Source organism: Channa argus, chromosome 5, assembly GCF_033026475.1.
Source record: "Channa argus isolate prfri chromosome 5, Channa argus male v1.0, whole genome shotgun sequence".
NCBI lineage: Eukaryota > Metazoa > Chordata > Actinopteri > Anabantiformes > Channidae > Channa > Channa argus.
The window spans coordinates 1300938-1317753 of NC_090201.1; the positions used below are offsets into that span (position 1 = coordinate 1300938).

At 37.8% G+C, this 16816-nt stretch overlaps 1 protein-coding gene across 3 annotated transcripts in view; it reads left to right on the forward strand.

Annotated features, from left to right (window-relative positions):
* Positions 1–1312: 1312 nt before the first annotated feature.
* Positions 1313–16816, forward strand: part of hdac11 (histone deacetylase 11) — a 43193-nt gene continuing 27689 nt past the window's right edge. For 2 of the 3 annotated variants that reach the window (XM_067504172.1, XM_067504173.1), the window contains exons 1-8: positions 1313–2516; positions 2918–2977; positions 3101–3249; positions 4738–4838; positions 6327–6443; positions 11673–11715; positions 14711–14787; positions 16167–16229. In XM_067504172.1, coding sequence (XP_067360273.1) covers positions 2943–2977; positions 3101–3249; positions 4738–4838; positions 6327–6443; positions 11673–11715; positions 14711–14787; positions 16167–16229 — 585 coding nt within the window. In that variant the 5' untranslated portion in view covers positions 1313–2516; positions 2918–2942. The remainder of the gene's footprint in view (positions 2517–2917; positions 2978–3100; positions 3250–4737; positions 4839–6326; positions 6444–11672; positions 11716–14710; positions 14788–16166; positions 16230–16816) is intronic. The other variant, XM_067504171.1, reaches the window with a different exon arrangement.

The following is a 16816-nucleotide window of genomic DNA, read 5'->3' on the forward strand; positions in this document are numbered from 1 at the left end:
GTGGATGTCCAGCACTGGCATTAAAGCAGAAATATCTGTGTCCTTGAGGAGAAATCTACCTGGTGGAATCAGTTCTTCCTAATCCCCTACCCTGATTGTGGAAAGCAGGTTTCTTGTTTACATGACACTTACTAAAAAAAAAGCCAAGTATAACCACTGACTGCTCGCTCACACCCTTCAATCTAAGTTAAATCATCCCTGTCAATGTAGCAAAGAGACATTAAAACACATCCAAAATCAAATAAAATTCAAATGTAATAAAATATACTCTCCATACAATAACAACAATATGTAACAGCATAAGTAATTACTTTATATATATATTTTAAGAGGCAGTATTATGTATATAACTGTTAAAATGGACCCATTACATGATCTAGAAAATAAATTTTTGTCCGTACAAAAAAAATAAATAAATAAATAACTTGAATAATTACAGTGTATTTAAACTCATTCTTAATCAACTGATCCTTGGTATTTGTAACTTTTCCTTCTCCCAGTCTGGCTTCAGAGGCAGACCATCAATATTATCATACACAGGCATTAACAAATCGTGCTATTTATAGATGTCAGCTTCTTCATCTGCCAGAAGACAGGATTATAGTCACACTATTCACAGGTATTACAGGTAACATTTTTACTGTCAGTGCCTGCATTGCAGTGGCGAAGGCTATGGTGGCAGGTCTAGGGTTAATTCATATTGCTCTGATATAACACAGATAGATCAACTGTGTTCAGGGGAGTTATGGGGAACTGCACATTATTGCACATACTGAGATGAAATAAGATGAAACTTATTGATCCCTGTGGGAACATTTGGTCTGTTGCTGAACAAAATGATTCTCTTTACCTTGCTAAAACCCTGCGGCACATTCTGGCAGAGGTTAAAACTCTGTTGCTCTAGTTGGGAAAATGGACTTACAGTACAGTAGCTCGCACAGGCACTTGAGCTGGGGAAAGCAAAAAAACAACATGGGCAGAAATATGAATGAGTAGCAAATAAAATTGATAAGATAATTGTTATGATTATTGCTTTCTTACTATCTTAGAAGCCTATGTAAATGTGTGCTGCATTACAAACAGAAAACACTCAAAGCTTGCATGGAATAATCAAGTCATAATGGAAAATATATTCATTATATACACTGTATTAAAATTATACACAGGGTTAGGTTTTATTAATTTGTTACATAAACTGAGTTAACTTAAAACATTTTTCTAATGAATAATGACAACTACAACTTATGGAACCCTATTTCAGTGTGTGTATGCAAAACATCAGAGGTAATAACAGTAAGTACATACATACAGTTTTGAGGCATTTTATTTTATGTTGACTTTTAGTCCACCAGAGTTCAAATGGAAATATTGTAATGGCTACTTTAGTACATACACAGTATTTTACAGCTTTAGATACTAGATGTACATACGTATGAAGCAGCTTTTAACACATAAAGTACTGACATTGGCACCTTTAAGTCACTATAGAAATACAGATCATGGTCCTTATTTATTATCCATCTATCCGTTATGTTTAACATCTTTTCATGTTCAGAGTAGCAGGTGGCCTATATCAGGCAGGGTACGCCCTGGACAGGTCTGCAGTCCATCTCAGTGCCAACACAGAGACACATACACAGACTCACATTCACACCTATAGGCAATTTAGTCACTAATTAATGTAACATGCAAGTCTTTGGACTGTACGAGGAAATCGGAGTATGTGGAGGAAACCCAAGAAAGCAAAGACAGTAAATGCAGAAAGGCCACAGCTGGCAGGTGGATTTGAACCAGGGACCTTCTAGCCGTGAGCCCAGAGTGCTAACCATTCCACGACTGTGCTGCATCTTATTTTTTATAATATACTTCTTTTTGCCATGTTTTTAAAATTTGATAACGTTAAACAATCTGGACTAGAACATATATGTTCTCAACATCACCGATTTCCATACTATTTTAATACGATGTTTTGGTGGAGTACTTGCACTTTTGTACAAGTGCTACTACTACTTTTTTAAAAAGTACTTTTTCTAAGTAGCTTTTGTTTACCCCGCTAGATTCCTCTCTTGGGGTCTTTTATTTAAACTTGTTGCAGTGAAACAGCTTAGAGCTTCAGTTCTTTAATGCTGGATTGTTCATATTTATTATTAATATTAAAGGCCAATTGGAATCATCTTAAAGCGAGTCTGACCTCACGCAGAGCAGAGTCAAACGGAAAGTAAGAGCTTCCTGCGCAGCTGCAAACACGTGTCTTCTGCTTTAAATCTCGGGTTACGCTCAGAGCGTAAGTGACGCGACACGCCAGAATCACCCTCGCGCGTATTCTGCGTAGCTAGGAAACATGATGTAATGAGGATACAATCAAAGAAACTGTGTCCAGTAAAGACGTTTTCTTTTTGCTGCCTATTGAGCAACAGTCCAAGCTAAGGCCTGTCAGGACGGACACACAGCCTGGACTGATTCTTTTTATTCCTGCAGCTGCTCAGTGACATGCGTTAGTCCGCATACAGTAGCAGGTGAGTTACATCAGCTTATGGTGGTTTCTGTCCTCTCTCACTGTTCCAGGCTGGTTCGTGCAGCAGCTCTGGCAACGTTTTTGTTTTCTGCGGCGAAGTGAGCCCGTTTTATCCCACAGAGGCTGCTCTAACCTCCTCGGAGGCTGTGGGTGTCCGCGCAAACATTTCCTTATGCTGTTGCGTCTTTGGAAATGTACACACGCCCCTGCGCATGCGCGAGAAATGAAACGCGACTTGTTTTATGTAGTTTTTCCGTACTGTTGAAAATTTTGCACAGTAAAATCGACAGGGTGCGATTTCTGCACTCCAAGTTGCTACATTACAACTTTTTAATTTTATTATTTCATCAGGATGTATAATCGTGTGTGTGAATTTTACTGTTTTTTTTTTTTTACCCCCAGATGAATGTGGTAATGCCTAAAGAACATGTCTCAAAAAGAAGATAATGAAGGAAAAAGGAGGTGAGCAACACAAACAAAGAGCATGACAGTTTCAGTTATTCATATTAATCCCCAGGGGAAATCACTTATTGTGAAAGGCAGGCAGCAGTGTTGCATTGAGCACCTTTCTTATTTTTCTTTCAGCTCTCACCGCACTGAATTGTACGCCAGCATCCCTCGGACATGTCTACCGATTGTGTACCACTCAGACTACAACATCACCTTCATGGGCCTTGAAAAGCTGCATCCATTTGATGCAGGGAAGTGGGGGAAAGTCATTCATTTCTTGAAAGGTAAGAGAATGAGAACGCAAGTGGCAGATGGGCAGGACGTGTCCTCGAGCTGATATGAATGGAATCTCAGAGTGCAATCAAAGGCAAAGTGAGGTAGAAAATGAGGCAGAGGTGAGGTGTAGTTGCTGGAGAGGAGAAAGGCAGAGCAGGACAGCACACATAATTAGAGAAAATGGCCTGTGGGAGTCTGTGCAGGTACAGCAGATGAGGCACAGCACGTGTTTCAAGGCCACAGGAAAATAGTCACTGGATAACTAACACAACTTCACACAAAGTTCTTGTCAAATTGCACAATCTATTGTGTTTGCTTTAGAAAGTGCCATACGCAGCCTAATGAATTCACAGAACCGTCAGTAATTAAGACTGCAAATATAGAACTGAGCTTACTGCTTAGGTTGTCTAAATGCACCTGATGTTCTAAAATTTCCCTTGCTCCCATTGTAGAAAAAGTGGATGATACTGCAGTTTTAACCCACAGATGTAGAAAATCACACAAAGAACCTTGTGTTGTAACAGATTTTAAAGAGCCCTGTTACAAGATAGCATTTTTAAACAGGAGGTGTAGGAACCTTTTGCTTTCCAGTGAAATAGAGAAAAAAGGAGAAGGAACACGGAAGAAATCATAACATTGCACTATTATCCATCCTGTTTAGAGTTGGGGGAAGGGGGGCTGGGGCTTTTTCCACCCGTCAAGGGCTAGAGGTGGCGTACACCTTGGACAGGTCGCCAGTTAATCCCTAGGCTGGTGACCTGTCTAGGTGATTACCCACTTCTAGCTGCGAGGTGGCAGTGCTAACCACTCGAGGGGCACGTGCTGTTATGTGATGCAAAAATTCAAAATCATACCTATTCTTGCATTAGAGTCACGATAGAAATGCCTCAGCATGTGCGGTTTTTGGCTTCTTACTGCTTTAATTATATTTTCTAAAGGGAGCTAGTGTATTGACCTGTAAGTTGACACGTCATGATAAAAATAGGACGTTATATAAATATACTGTAATATTTAGTGAAGCCTGTTAAAGCATGATGAAATCTCAAATTTAACTTCCAACACATTGTTCTAAATTGATAAGCATTTTACTGATGTTTTTAGAGATTTAACTACTAAGGACTAACAACTCGTTGTTATTGATTCAGACGTCACATTTAAACCAGAATATTTAGTATATAAAGGTAGTTACAGGTAATTGCATTAATTATCTTGCTACCCAGTGTCAAACTCATGTTGGATGGATGATCAAAGGTGGGTCAACAGCTTTCAAAAGCAGTTTTAAGTTCAACTGAAACTAATGGCTAAGTGGATGATTTATTGCTGGCGTTTTGAATTAGACTGCATTCGTTTTAGTTACCAGTACCAATACTCTTTTTAAAAATACAACATAGGCATCTCGAAAATTGAGCTGCAAAAATGTTGCTTAACATCAGAAATACATTTCCAATCTTATGTCTGTATGACCTGACTCTAATCAGACAATGCCTTTGTCTTAGAGGAGCAGTTCATCACGGATGGAAACATTGTGGAAGCCCTTGAAGCTACTGAAGAGGATCTCTTGGTGGTTCACACCAAACGCTACCTCAACAGATTAAAGGTAGCTGTGTTTGCCCTCAGCACTGCCAAACCTGAGCGCTCGCCTCAGTGTGGCATCTCGACATGTTCACCCCAGCACTTAATCTCTTCACATTTTCTTTTGTAAACTCTTCTTCAGTGTCACATAAATAACCTAGAGGCACTGGGGAGCTGATGTTTCAAGCAGGATATAAATCGAACTCTTAATTACATTAGGAAGTTATAGTTTTTGTATGAGCCAACAGGAGTTTTCTCCGTGTTAGATTTTGTTTAGTTTATTTCTGTGTCTTGAAAGGTTCGGGAAATTAAGATGCGTATGTATAAGTGTACCTTTGACATCATTGATGACATCACAAACTTCGAAGGCAGCCCCTTTGATGTTTGTCTTTGAAGTCTGCCTAACTAGTTGTTAAGGAAATGATGTTTGTTCCCAGCTATTGGAGCTAAGGGACGGAAGTGGACTACAAGGTGGTGGGGGAGCACAACAAGGTAGTAGTGGAAAGTAGAGCTTGTAGCTACGGAGAAGCACAGTTTCTCACCGTTTCTTACGGAATGGATTTGTGAAACTTGTTCTGTGAATTATTTTGAGAAACTTTCCTGTGGAATTACTTTATCGGCTCAATTGGAACGCGGAGCTAAATAAATGTTCAGTGTCATACAACGATCTACGGATGGGATAAGTTTTGGACCACCGGACAGAAATAAGCCTGCCTCCACAGTATGTTTAATAGCACTTCGATTACAGTGTAGTTTTCTTCCCCTGCTTCACTTTTGCCTTTTCCTCCTAATATTATAATGCGGGAGGTGGCATGAGAGAGCAGGGACTTGTCATCAAAATGCAGATCAATAATCCCATTTGGGAATCAGTCCTCATTCAAATCAATCATTTAGAGCATATTTAGAAGCTAGCACCTCTCAGACTCCTTTGAGTCAATAGAAATGTTTGCACCTTTTAATTAATCCCCCCAGGATTTCATTAAGAACCTTAGTTTTTTTTTTTTTCCTTTCCTTTCATTGTAGATCTAGGAAGCTGAAGTTTAACTCTTTGACAGGACGTTAGTGATGTAAATATGGAGATATGGAAAAGTAAAGCTAATAAAAGTAGTTCTATCCTGTTCAAATATTTTCTCCCCCACTCTACTGCATGCAGAGCCAATTGTTGGCTGGCATGAGACATCACCTCAGTACTCTGCTGTGAATTTGCATTATTCTGCGCCGTCCTGTTTTCATGTAAGCGTCAACGCTCAAGCATAAACACACTGACAGTGTTATTATGTCTTTTTTTTTTTTTGTCAGCATTTCTACACCTTTATACTCAAACCCTTGGAGGCCACAATTTGCTAAAAAAAAAAAAGGTTTTCTGCCTCCTACGTTCTGCTTTTTTGTGCTTCTGATTTATCTGAGGTCAATTTGTGGATTTGTTTGCTCAATCAGTTATTTAGTCACAGCACAGGAAATGAATACTGTTTCTAATTGTCTTTTTTTTTTTTTTTTTTTTTTTTTACTGTAGTGGTCTGTGGTGGTGGCAACAATAACAGAAATCCCACCACTTCTGTTTCTGCCTAATTTCCTGGTACAGCGGAAGGTGTTGAAGCCTTTGCGGACACAAACGGGAGGCACAATAATGGTAAGTACTCAAGAGCCTCATTTCCTCTTCATGTGTCTTCATGTTTGTAGCTGATAATACTCAAATATTTTTCCCACATTCCTACAATCCACTTTCACTGTTAGACAAATAATGTTTTGTTGTTTGTAAATGTGGGAATCCTAGTCATTAGTCTGTTCAAACAACAGAGTAATTTTAATTAAAGTTTCCCATAAGTCTTTTACAAACCCCATTGCCACAAAAGTTTTGACATTCTGTAAAATAAATGAATGGGTAAATAAAATGAGACTGCAATGATTTGCAAATAATGTGAAACCTGTTTTTGATCGTAAGTACAGGGTTTGTCCGGGTGCTTGAAATATTTGTTGTGTTTTTAAGGCCTGAAATTTGCTTACATTTTGCATAAAGCGCTTGAAAATGCTTTAATCAGTAACTTTTACAATAAATAAAAGTGGGTCTGAGTAGTTAGTTTGCTTAGTACAGTAGGTGGAGAAATAAACTAGTCTAAAATGTTACACCTGGATCTGCGCGTGACCCTGTCCCGCCCTCAACGCACTGACTCGGACATGACTGCGCCAACATGACGGGCGAATTGCAATACTAGCATTGCCACACTAATTCTGGCAATGCTAGTATTGTAATACTATGCTAGTATTGGTGTGACGCCACACGTGACATGTCACAAACCTAGTGTGGCAATGCTAGTATTGCATGTCAATTATGAGCTGCTAATTTATGAAATATTCATTGAACGTAGCCAACGTGACTTAACGGTAACGGTAACGTTAGTAACTTTCTGCAACTGAAAGTTTGCTGGTACAAGCAGCCAACTTATTGCTAACTGAGTAGGCTGTGGAAAAAAAGGTTTTCACATAGTTTACATGTTTTTTCTCAGGCCTTAATTTGGTTTCTTTCATTTTAAATAACATGGCCAAAACATTAGAACCATGTCTTAATTAATATAATGCACTCCAGTACACCTGTGACGCAGGAAGGGACAGCGGTCATCCACCAATCCCTCAGCTGGTGGTTTGATCCCCGGCTCCTCCGCTCACATGTCAAAGTGTCCTTGGCCAAGACACTGAACCCCAACTTAGTTGCTCCCGGTGAGTGTTGACCAGCTGTATATCCCCAATCGGTGTGTGAGTGTGTGTGTGTGTGTGTGTGTGATTGTGAGTGTGAATGGGTGAATAAGAAGCAGTTTAACATTTTTAGTAACACATTTATTGATAATTATTTGTCAAGTGAGAGTGAGTGTGAAATTTATTTTAATTTCTTCTATTATGAAATTAGTTGTTAGCATCTTTTTAAAAAATATATATTAGATAATAATTTTCAGTTTTCAATGTTCAATAATTTTTAAATGGCTATGATCTCAAGGCTCATGATTCTGCAGTTGAAGTCACAGCATAAGCTCAGGAACACCTTTGAAAGCCATTGTCAGTGAGCACAGTTTGCCTCTGTATCCTCAAATGTAAGTTAAAAACTCTACCATGCAAGGAAACCACAATTTCTAAACAATATTCAGATTGGGCCTGAGCTCGGGGACTGACGTGAGGTGGAAATCGTTCCTTTGGTCTGATGAGAAATGTAAAAATGTTTTAGGAAACCATGGATGTTCAGTCCTCCATGCTAAAGAGGAAAGGAACCATCTTACTTATTATCAATACAGATCGAAAGTCAGACTGATGGTGCGCAGGGTTGCATTAATGCACACATCATGGATACATTTTAAATTTATAATGAGCGACATCTACAGGGCTTGGAGCAAAATATTTAGTGAAGGTCACAATGTCAAATCACATTCTGCACATATTACACCAGCAGGAAAAGAGTCCAGGTGCTAAAGAGGTCTGTCTGCAGTCCAGACCTGTCACCCACTGAAAACAACTGGAGCATTATAAAGTGAAACATACAACAAAGGGAGGGCCCTAAATTACTGAACAGCTGAAATCCCATATCCAGCAAGAATGACAATTAAAACAATTAGTCACCTCATTCCCCAAACACGTACACAGCGTTGTTAAAAGAAGAGGTGATGCAATTCAGTGGTAAACATGCTCTTGTCCCACCTTTTTTTTTTTTTTTTTTTTTTTTTACGTAAAACAGTCATAAATCAATCAAATAATTTCAAAATCATTTCTTTTTTAATTTACATTTGAATGTTTAACTTTTCTAAAAAAGGGTATAAAATACCAAGACTAATAACAGTAAAGCCTTGTCTTTATTTCTATGCGCTAGAAATATTTGTTTTGTATGTATGTGTTATAACATAATAAAAGTCCCATTTTTATAATTTGATTTTTTTTTTCTTTAGATAATCTGAACGCATATATTGATTATTACATGTTATATAAATAAAGTACCTTAAGATCAACACATCACTGTTGTCACTGTACCAGGAAAAACATATTGTTGTGGTCTGATTCCATTACCCTTGACTGGTGCCTCGCAGAACGAACAGGTGGGCTGCACGATTGTAAATCTGCATCAGTCCCCACCTCATGAATCACTTTGATGGCAGTCAAGTGTTGAGCTCTATAGAGTTTATATTTGCAGGGCTGTTGGCCATGATACGCTGCTTTATCTCATGCAAAACCCAAGTGCAATTTATTATGTCGCTTCTGTCTCAAGATGACATTTAATACTAAATTCAAACGTGGAGACTGGTGAAAGTGTTACACTGTTAGTTCAACCTTTAAATATGTTAAAACTTTCCCAACTGGGTTTTGTTGATAGAATACAGAAATTATAGCATTTAATATTTTATCCAATATTTTATGTACTGTAGCTAAATGGAGCGCAGCTTAATTGTTTACTTAAATTGGTTAATAATGTAATATTTTCACAGCCTAGCTGGGGAAGAGAAATCCATCTTCCCTAATGTGTTTTTAATATTTTAACAACTATGGAGCTGTTTGAGCTCACAAACAATTTTGCTAAAAGCAGGTTCTGCATTGATAGACATTATATTGAATAAAAAGTCACCGTTGGTTTTAATTTTTGTATGGCATTGGTATACAGTGACAAATATAAGGAAAGTCACGGATTCTATGTTTGTCATTGTCAGAGAAGAGTAAGGGAAAGTATTTTTTTGCTGGGGTTGAAAAAAGACATTTGGTGTAAAACAAGCAGAGGAGAAGGCAAAGGACTAAGCCCTGAAGTCCAGCTGCATAGCAGGTTGATCTGTAACATCAGCTCTTTTTTTTTTTTCTTTCTTTTTGGAGCAGCAAGAGAAGAAACTGGCATCTGTCTCTGTCTTGTTATGCAACGAAGGATGAATAAGAAATAAGAAACAAACTGGGAGCTAATGCCATATATGTATGGCTGCAGACTCGAATGTGCACAAGCTGATTAGTAGTATGCAAACAGGGCTCATTGTATCACTTCCAATACAGACACTTGATATAATTACCAGACGTAGCATCATGCCAAAGGTCTTTTCATTCTAAGAGATGCATTCTGGGAGTGATGGTTGATGGAGTCACGGAGATTAAATTAAAGGGCTATAGTAAAATGTATCTTTTCCCCAGACTGAGTGCCCGAGTGTGTGCATACATGCTAATGTGTCTCATTACTCATCCATCAGAGAGCCATAGAGATTACACACAATCTCCCAAGCTCATATCTCCTCCCTTCGAGCATACTACATGCTGAGGTTCGGGAATACTCTGCAGAGAAGCCCTCTTTTCATTTTGAGAGAGAAAAAACTTGACCAGCCTTTTTAAAAGGAGCAGTTGCTACTGCGCAAGCAACAGCATTCATTTGACTTACAAAAAAAAAGACACTAGAAAATTGTGAGGGGCTTCCTTTCACCTTGCTAACATGTCTCAGTGAACAAATAATTGATATGATTACGTCTTTTCCATCATTCATTGAAAACAGTGCAGTGGTTTGAAGGTTGTATAACGACATTCCCAACAATGGCCTTTATTTGTGAGGTATATCAAATAACCTCGCAGTGGGTTTGTTAAGAGGATGAGCAAGTGGAGCGAGCAGCTCTTCCTCATGCAGAGCCATTCAGCTCAGGATTAGAATGATCAGCATGTGTTTCTCTCTCGATCACGAAAATTGCTTTTAAGAGCAAACATTTAGTGGGGCTGTGTGAGAATTCCCCAAGGGGAAAGAAAGATGGATTTTTACCCTACGCAGTTATTCTACAGGTAAATGTATGTGCCAGCATTGTCAAATTCAATTTAAAGGGGGAGTTTAGCATTTTGCTTAATATGCTTATTTTCTTTTCTTTTATGAAATGAAATCTTATATCTGGCCCAATTATACTATTGACTATGATATATCATACCATATATGAACACAATTTGATCATTTTTGCTGACTTCAATTTTGTGTTGTTTGCATAAAAGTAAAGTCATCATCATTGTAGCCAGTTGTGCTACTGCTGCCTCGCCGTCAGAGGCAGAGACAATACATCTGTGTCAGAGGCAGGCAAATTGGTTCTGTGTTGTAACTGCTGAACTTTGGACGATATTTGGGGGGATGTTTGATGTTTTATCTTTTACCATTGTGTGTATGTTTTATGAAAGTAACACTGCATAGATTCTTTATCTGTGAAGCTGCAAGGTTTATAGGGACCCTACAGAGTGTAGGTCATCTGTGTTTGGTCAGAAAATGGTTTTGTAGGAGGAGTTCAGGCAGTTCAGGGACAATGCAGTTTGTTTTTATAGGAATCATTTTATTACTTTGGGGATAAACAATTTTTTTGTATCAACATTTTCTGTCAAAAGGGGCATGATTTCTAATTTTACAAAGTACATGGCTGGAAAAAAAAAAAGAGAAATGTGTTATTTTCTGTGTTGGACAGATGTGTTCTCCTGCTTCCAGTGCTTATGCTAAAGCTGAAACACATAATGACCACAGCTCAATACATAAATCATCAAGGTTTTGTGTCTGTCTGTAAATCTGTCAATTGCAATTTATTTTACCTTATAGCTGCTGAACATAACAGAACACGAAGACACATGAAAATCTCTAATCCAACATCACAAAATATCACATTTCCTAAGAACATGTTGGCTGGTCAATCAGACACAGAAATATCATGGTCAGCAAACCAGTTAGCACAGCCGATGATGATATTGCATCGAAAATAATCATCTCCAAAATATCTTTTTGTTTATTTGTAAAAGGTGACAATTTGACAAAGTAAAAAATCACTTAGAAAGCTTCATATACTTACATGTTCATTTATTCATATTAAACTGACAAACTGAAATATTTTGTCTTCCACAGGCAGGAAAACTGGCTGTTGAAAGAGGATGGGCCATAAATGTAGGTAAGTGAGTTTACAGTGATCTTGACACACACATAAATGCACAACTAATAAATCTGCACTCAGCTTGCGATATACTGGTGTTTTTTTGCATTAGGGTGAAGTGAGTTACTTGTTAGTGTCAGTGTTTAACTTGGTTCCAGTAGAATGTAAGTCATCACAGAAGAGAAAAAAATCAGAGCTATGCATTCGATCTGTCCATATATTTTTTTTTTTTTCAACACTGCAGAGCAATATCCACATTTCACATTGCTCTGGTCTGTAGGGTTTAACATTTTCACAAAAGCTTAAAAAGTCAATTTTACCCCTAGGCTGCCTCTGAACTAAGACCTATGTTTCCATGGTAACACTCTGTGACACCTGCTGACCACCAAAGAAGATATCATCTGTCATTTTAATTTGTCCATGGGACATATCTTGGTCCCCTCTGATTTGTTAGCAGTAGTACTTTGGCACTGCTATATTAAGAATCCACAGCATCTCTGTTCTGCCACAGCTCGGAACTGTGCAGAGAGTTTATGCAAATGAAAACCTTTGGTCTTTTTAAAATGTCCTTTTAACAAAAGTCAAACATTTTCTGATTTATGGTGAAAGGATCTGAGCAGGGCTTTAGTTTGTTAAGAAGTCCATTTGTGGACAGACTCTGTGTCTAAACATTTCTGTACAGTAACTTTACAAAAGTCACCAATTTATTCAACATTCAGAACCACTTGATTCTGTGGCAGTATGCTGTGGTTGCGTCAGATTTGACTCCCAGTAACTAGGAAACTCACCACCTGCAATCGTATTTTGATTCACATGTTGCTAAATCCTGGTTGACGTACAGTATGGACGAATCAGACGTCATGTTTCCCCATCGACCTCCATCCACGTCAAGCCAGCTTGTAACACAGAAATGAAAACTTTCTTCATGTGAAACAACCAGAACTATCCATATAAAAAAATGTTTCCGATAAATAAAACTGGATATGCAGAACTTCTATTTTTTTAAAACATTTTGTTAATATTTTAGCGACGTCTCGTAGCTGCTTGGTTGGACTCCTGATTGTGCTTCATCTTTGTCAGTCCCCAAAAACAGGCCCAATCTTTCCCATTCGTGGCCTCGTTGTTGGCCACAGGCCTCTTCCTAGAGCTTGTGGATCTGTAAGTTAGGTACAGACTCTTTTTCCTACTCTAACACATCAACTTTCAGCTCGGTAGCCCAAAGTCCTGAGTATCCCTGTCCTCAGCTTTGATGTTTGCTGTCTGTCTGGTATATAATCTGAAATCCTTCGTTTTTTATGCTAAATAACTTTTCCCTCTTTGAGGCGTTTTTCTTGGAAGTTTTGGATCTCTTCCATCATTTGCTGCATGTGTTTCTTTATGGCTTTCTGCCTGAACTATGTTCTTCTGCTTTTGTTGTTTCTGAAGGGGGTAGTTTTGTTCCCTGTCAAACTTACTCTCAGCTTCATGCTCGGGGTTAATCTTGAATTAAACTCGAATTTACTCAAGTTCTCACAGGTCTGCCTTCTTCTGTGATGGATTACTTTTGGTTTTGCAGCCTAATGATAACCTCTTTGGACATCATCTGTCTACTTGTAAATAACATAAAAGGAAATATAACACACCTGGGCATTCAACTGCCCAAAGGTCTTGAACCACCAACACCACCACTAACACTATTTGTTCAATGTTACACTTTTTTTTTTTTTTTTTTTTAAAGCCAAATTAAATTGTCAATGATTAACTATTAAAAAATAAAATAAAAGGTTAAAACTTCAAAGCATGCAGTTGGACACTTTTTACTCTCTATGTAGATATTATATAGATTTTTTTCAAGGAATTACACACTAATGAAAGCTTAACTGTAAATGCTATATTCAATTTACCTATTATAGCTACTTAAATCTTACATACCGAACATTTAAAGTCTAATGCAATTTAGACAAAATGCAATTTCACATTTCTGTTCCAGGACATTTTTGAGTCCTCGAAGCAACAGTGTAAAGATTTTCAGCTCCATTGGTTGCGATTATGCCGACACAACCTGCAGGTCAACTTTACACCTCAAATGCTTTTAGATCTTCTCAATCAGAGAACATATGGTAATCTTGAGAAAATTGCCACCAACATCATCACTATCCATTTGCATGTGTGATTATCACACTTGACATACAGTAGATAAAAGCGTCTCATTCTATCTGTACAACTGAATTGTAGTGATTAGTCTTCCCGTAAAAGGTTGTACCCTATTATAGTAAAATGTTCTTTAAATTAAAGTCGATGTCTTTGCTGGGGGTGGTGGTGTAACTTTTCCGACTTGCTGCCATCAGTTGTTCGGCTGAAAAGCCAGGGTCATTCTCTATTCCTCCCTTCTGGTTTGTGCCACGCAAGGAACAAAAACAGCCGATTCCGAATTTTACTTTGTACCTATTGCTTACTCAGCTACTTTACACTTTGTGTTGGTGAATCAGGAGGTAGGATTGTTCGGCATTAATAAACATGATTCTAATAAAGATATATAGGCTATTCAGCTATGCCTGACATCTGCATACTGTGTGGCTTAACACTGAGTAGGCAGAGGTTTTATAAAAGACTGACAATAAATGATAATTATATTTTACCCATTGCCTTACTGGCCTTTATTAATATTCTTCTCTTCACTATGGTTAAATGTAAATGAGCATTGCAGGGCAGAGGGGACTCTTCATCTGAATGAATGGTTATCACTCTAATTTGAAAAAGGTATCTTCAGAGTCATTCTCTTCATCCAGGTCTATAGCTGCTCTTCAGGTATTTTAGTAGCAATTGAATGGTCCCATTCTGGTGTCAATACAACCATTGTTGTACCACAGGGATCAGCAGCCCTTTTTTTCTTTTTCTTATAACCGGCAATACGCAGCCTATTCTAATTTGCCAATTATGTTCGTTTTGAATAATAGACTCCTTAAATGTCCAGTGAACTGCTCAGCTTGTGTAATGGCCCTCACAGTGAGCCACAGACTTTTCTGTTTCCCAGGAGGAGGCTTTCACCACTGCTCTAGCGACAGGGGAGGAGGCTTTTGTGCCTATGCCGACATCACTTTAGCCATCAAGGTAAGATTGATCCTTATAGTTGAATCTCATTGGAAGTATTTAAGTGGTAGGAACAGTCAGACACAGTTAGAAGTTCGATTTGTTTAGAATAATACTATATAACTGTTTGCATTATAAACGAAAAACACATTTTTACAATACTCACTGGAGTTTTGCTTTTACAGCCTTATGACATGTGGCTGATAATTTTAGCAAAGGATTCATAAGTTCAATTTCTGTGACCTCATAGTAATTTCATGCTTATAACAAGGTAAAGAGACAAAAAAAAAAAAAAAAAAACTCCTATGCCAATAAGACAGAGTCTTTAACATTTGGATTAGTAAAGTCTGCCAATGATTTATCTGCATACCAGATCACTGAATGAATGTTTTCCTCCGGCAGCAGGATACTCTCCTAAGTGGGAGCTGTTGTGCACAGTAACTTCATTTATTATTAACAATTTTAATGATCTCTGAATTTCAGATAGGATTGTTCAAGATGTAATTGCCAACATACTTCGGCTCACAATTACACATATTTTTAGTTTTCTGTTGTCTCCTAAAACATAAAAATCCGGTCTTTGTTGGCATCTGTGACAAAAATCTGAAACTATGTGGGAGAAATAATTTTTTTTATGACATACTTTTCCATTATTGGAAGAAAAGCCTTTCCTGTATTTATTTATGTTGTCGGAGACATTACTTCAATACAGCCAATTAACCCTTGTAGAAAGTAGAAATGTCAGTGTTTTACCGCAGGTAGAAAAGACTTTTACACGGACACAGACAGCAGCCTTTTACACAACGCGAGTTAAAGTTGACTTTTTATCTAACTTACAAGCATGATGTTATGTGTTGTCCTGCCCCTGAGCTTGTTGATTAAGCAATTGTCATCCACCCTGGAAAAGTGCACTGCTCAGTTCAGCTGTGGCACATTAAACGGCACGTAAGTATACGTGCAAATGCCACTTAGTAACAAGTCAATGTAAGTACACGATCTAACTGGACCTAACGTGTTTCCTGCCCCTGGAATTTCAGCTGCTGTACAAATAGTCTCTTCACACATTTCCTTACAATTTAACAGAGGAATCTGGCAACTCTTCAGCCTGTTGACTGAAAAATGATAAATTCTGCTCATTATTCTTCTTAATAAACAAAACCAATAATAATAATGATAAAAACAAACAAGCAAATTTAAAGAAAACAAGTTTTAACTATTGAAAACTGCCCAATGTATTGAAAATGTTTCTGTTTCAATGGTGCTCTAAGTAGAAATTTTAAAAGGGGGAAAAATATAATAATAAAAAGAAAAGTTTCACTTTGGAATCCCTTAGTGAAAATCTGTCAGTGTGTTAACTTCAGAGACAAACTATGACCTATATTTTCTCATTTATCTTTCAGTTTCTGTTTGAGAGAGTGGAAGGCATCTCCAGGGCTACTATCATTGATCTGGATGCTCATCAGGTGAGCCAACACATCACCTTTCTCTGTGTCAATGTGCAGTGCTGCTTAGGAGCTGGCATTGATGAAAAGATAACAGCCCTTTCACCATGACACCAATCATTGAGGCTCCCTGTGGGACAGATTGGCCCCAACTGTCTTATTCAGTGCAATGTAGCTAAAATCATCTGAACTGGAAAACAGATAATTGCACACAGGCGTTGAATATAATTAGACTATCACTGGGATAGCTCTAGTGATGTCAGCTATCTCTTTGCCCTGTTTTTCAAATGTGCATTATCTATATTAAAATAGTGATGATTTGATTCAAATGTTGATATTTTTGGTTTTTTGGAGCTGAATGAAAATGGATCTGCAGTTGCTGTCAAACCAAATTCCAACCCAAACCTAAAAAGTGCAGCTTTTTCACAGTTAGCAGGTTCACGACCAAGAAAGTAACTGGTTTTAGATACAAACTTCTCACTTTCTTAATTAGGATTATGGATGAGAGTATGCACATTAATTATAAAACCCAAACTTAACTAAAAGATTTAATTTAATTTAATTATCACTTAAAATAATCATTTTCTTTCTTGTGCCTATGGTCTCAA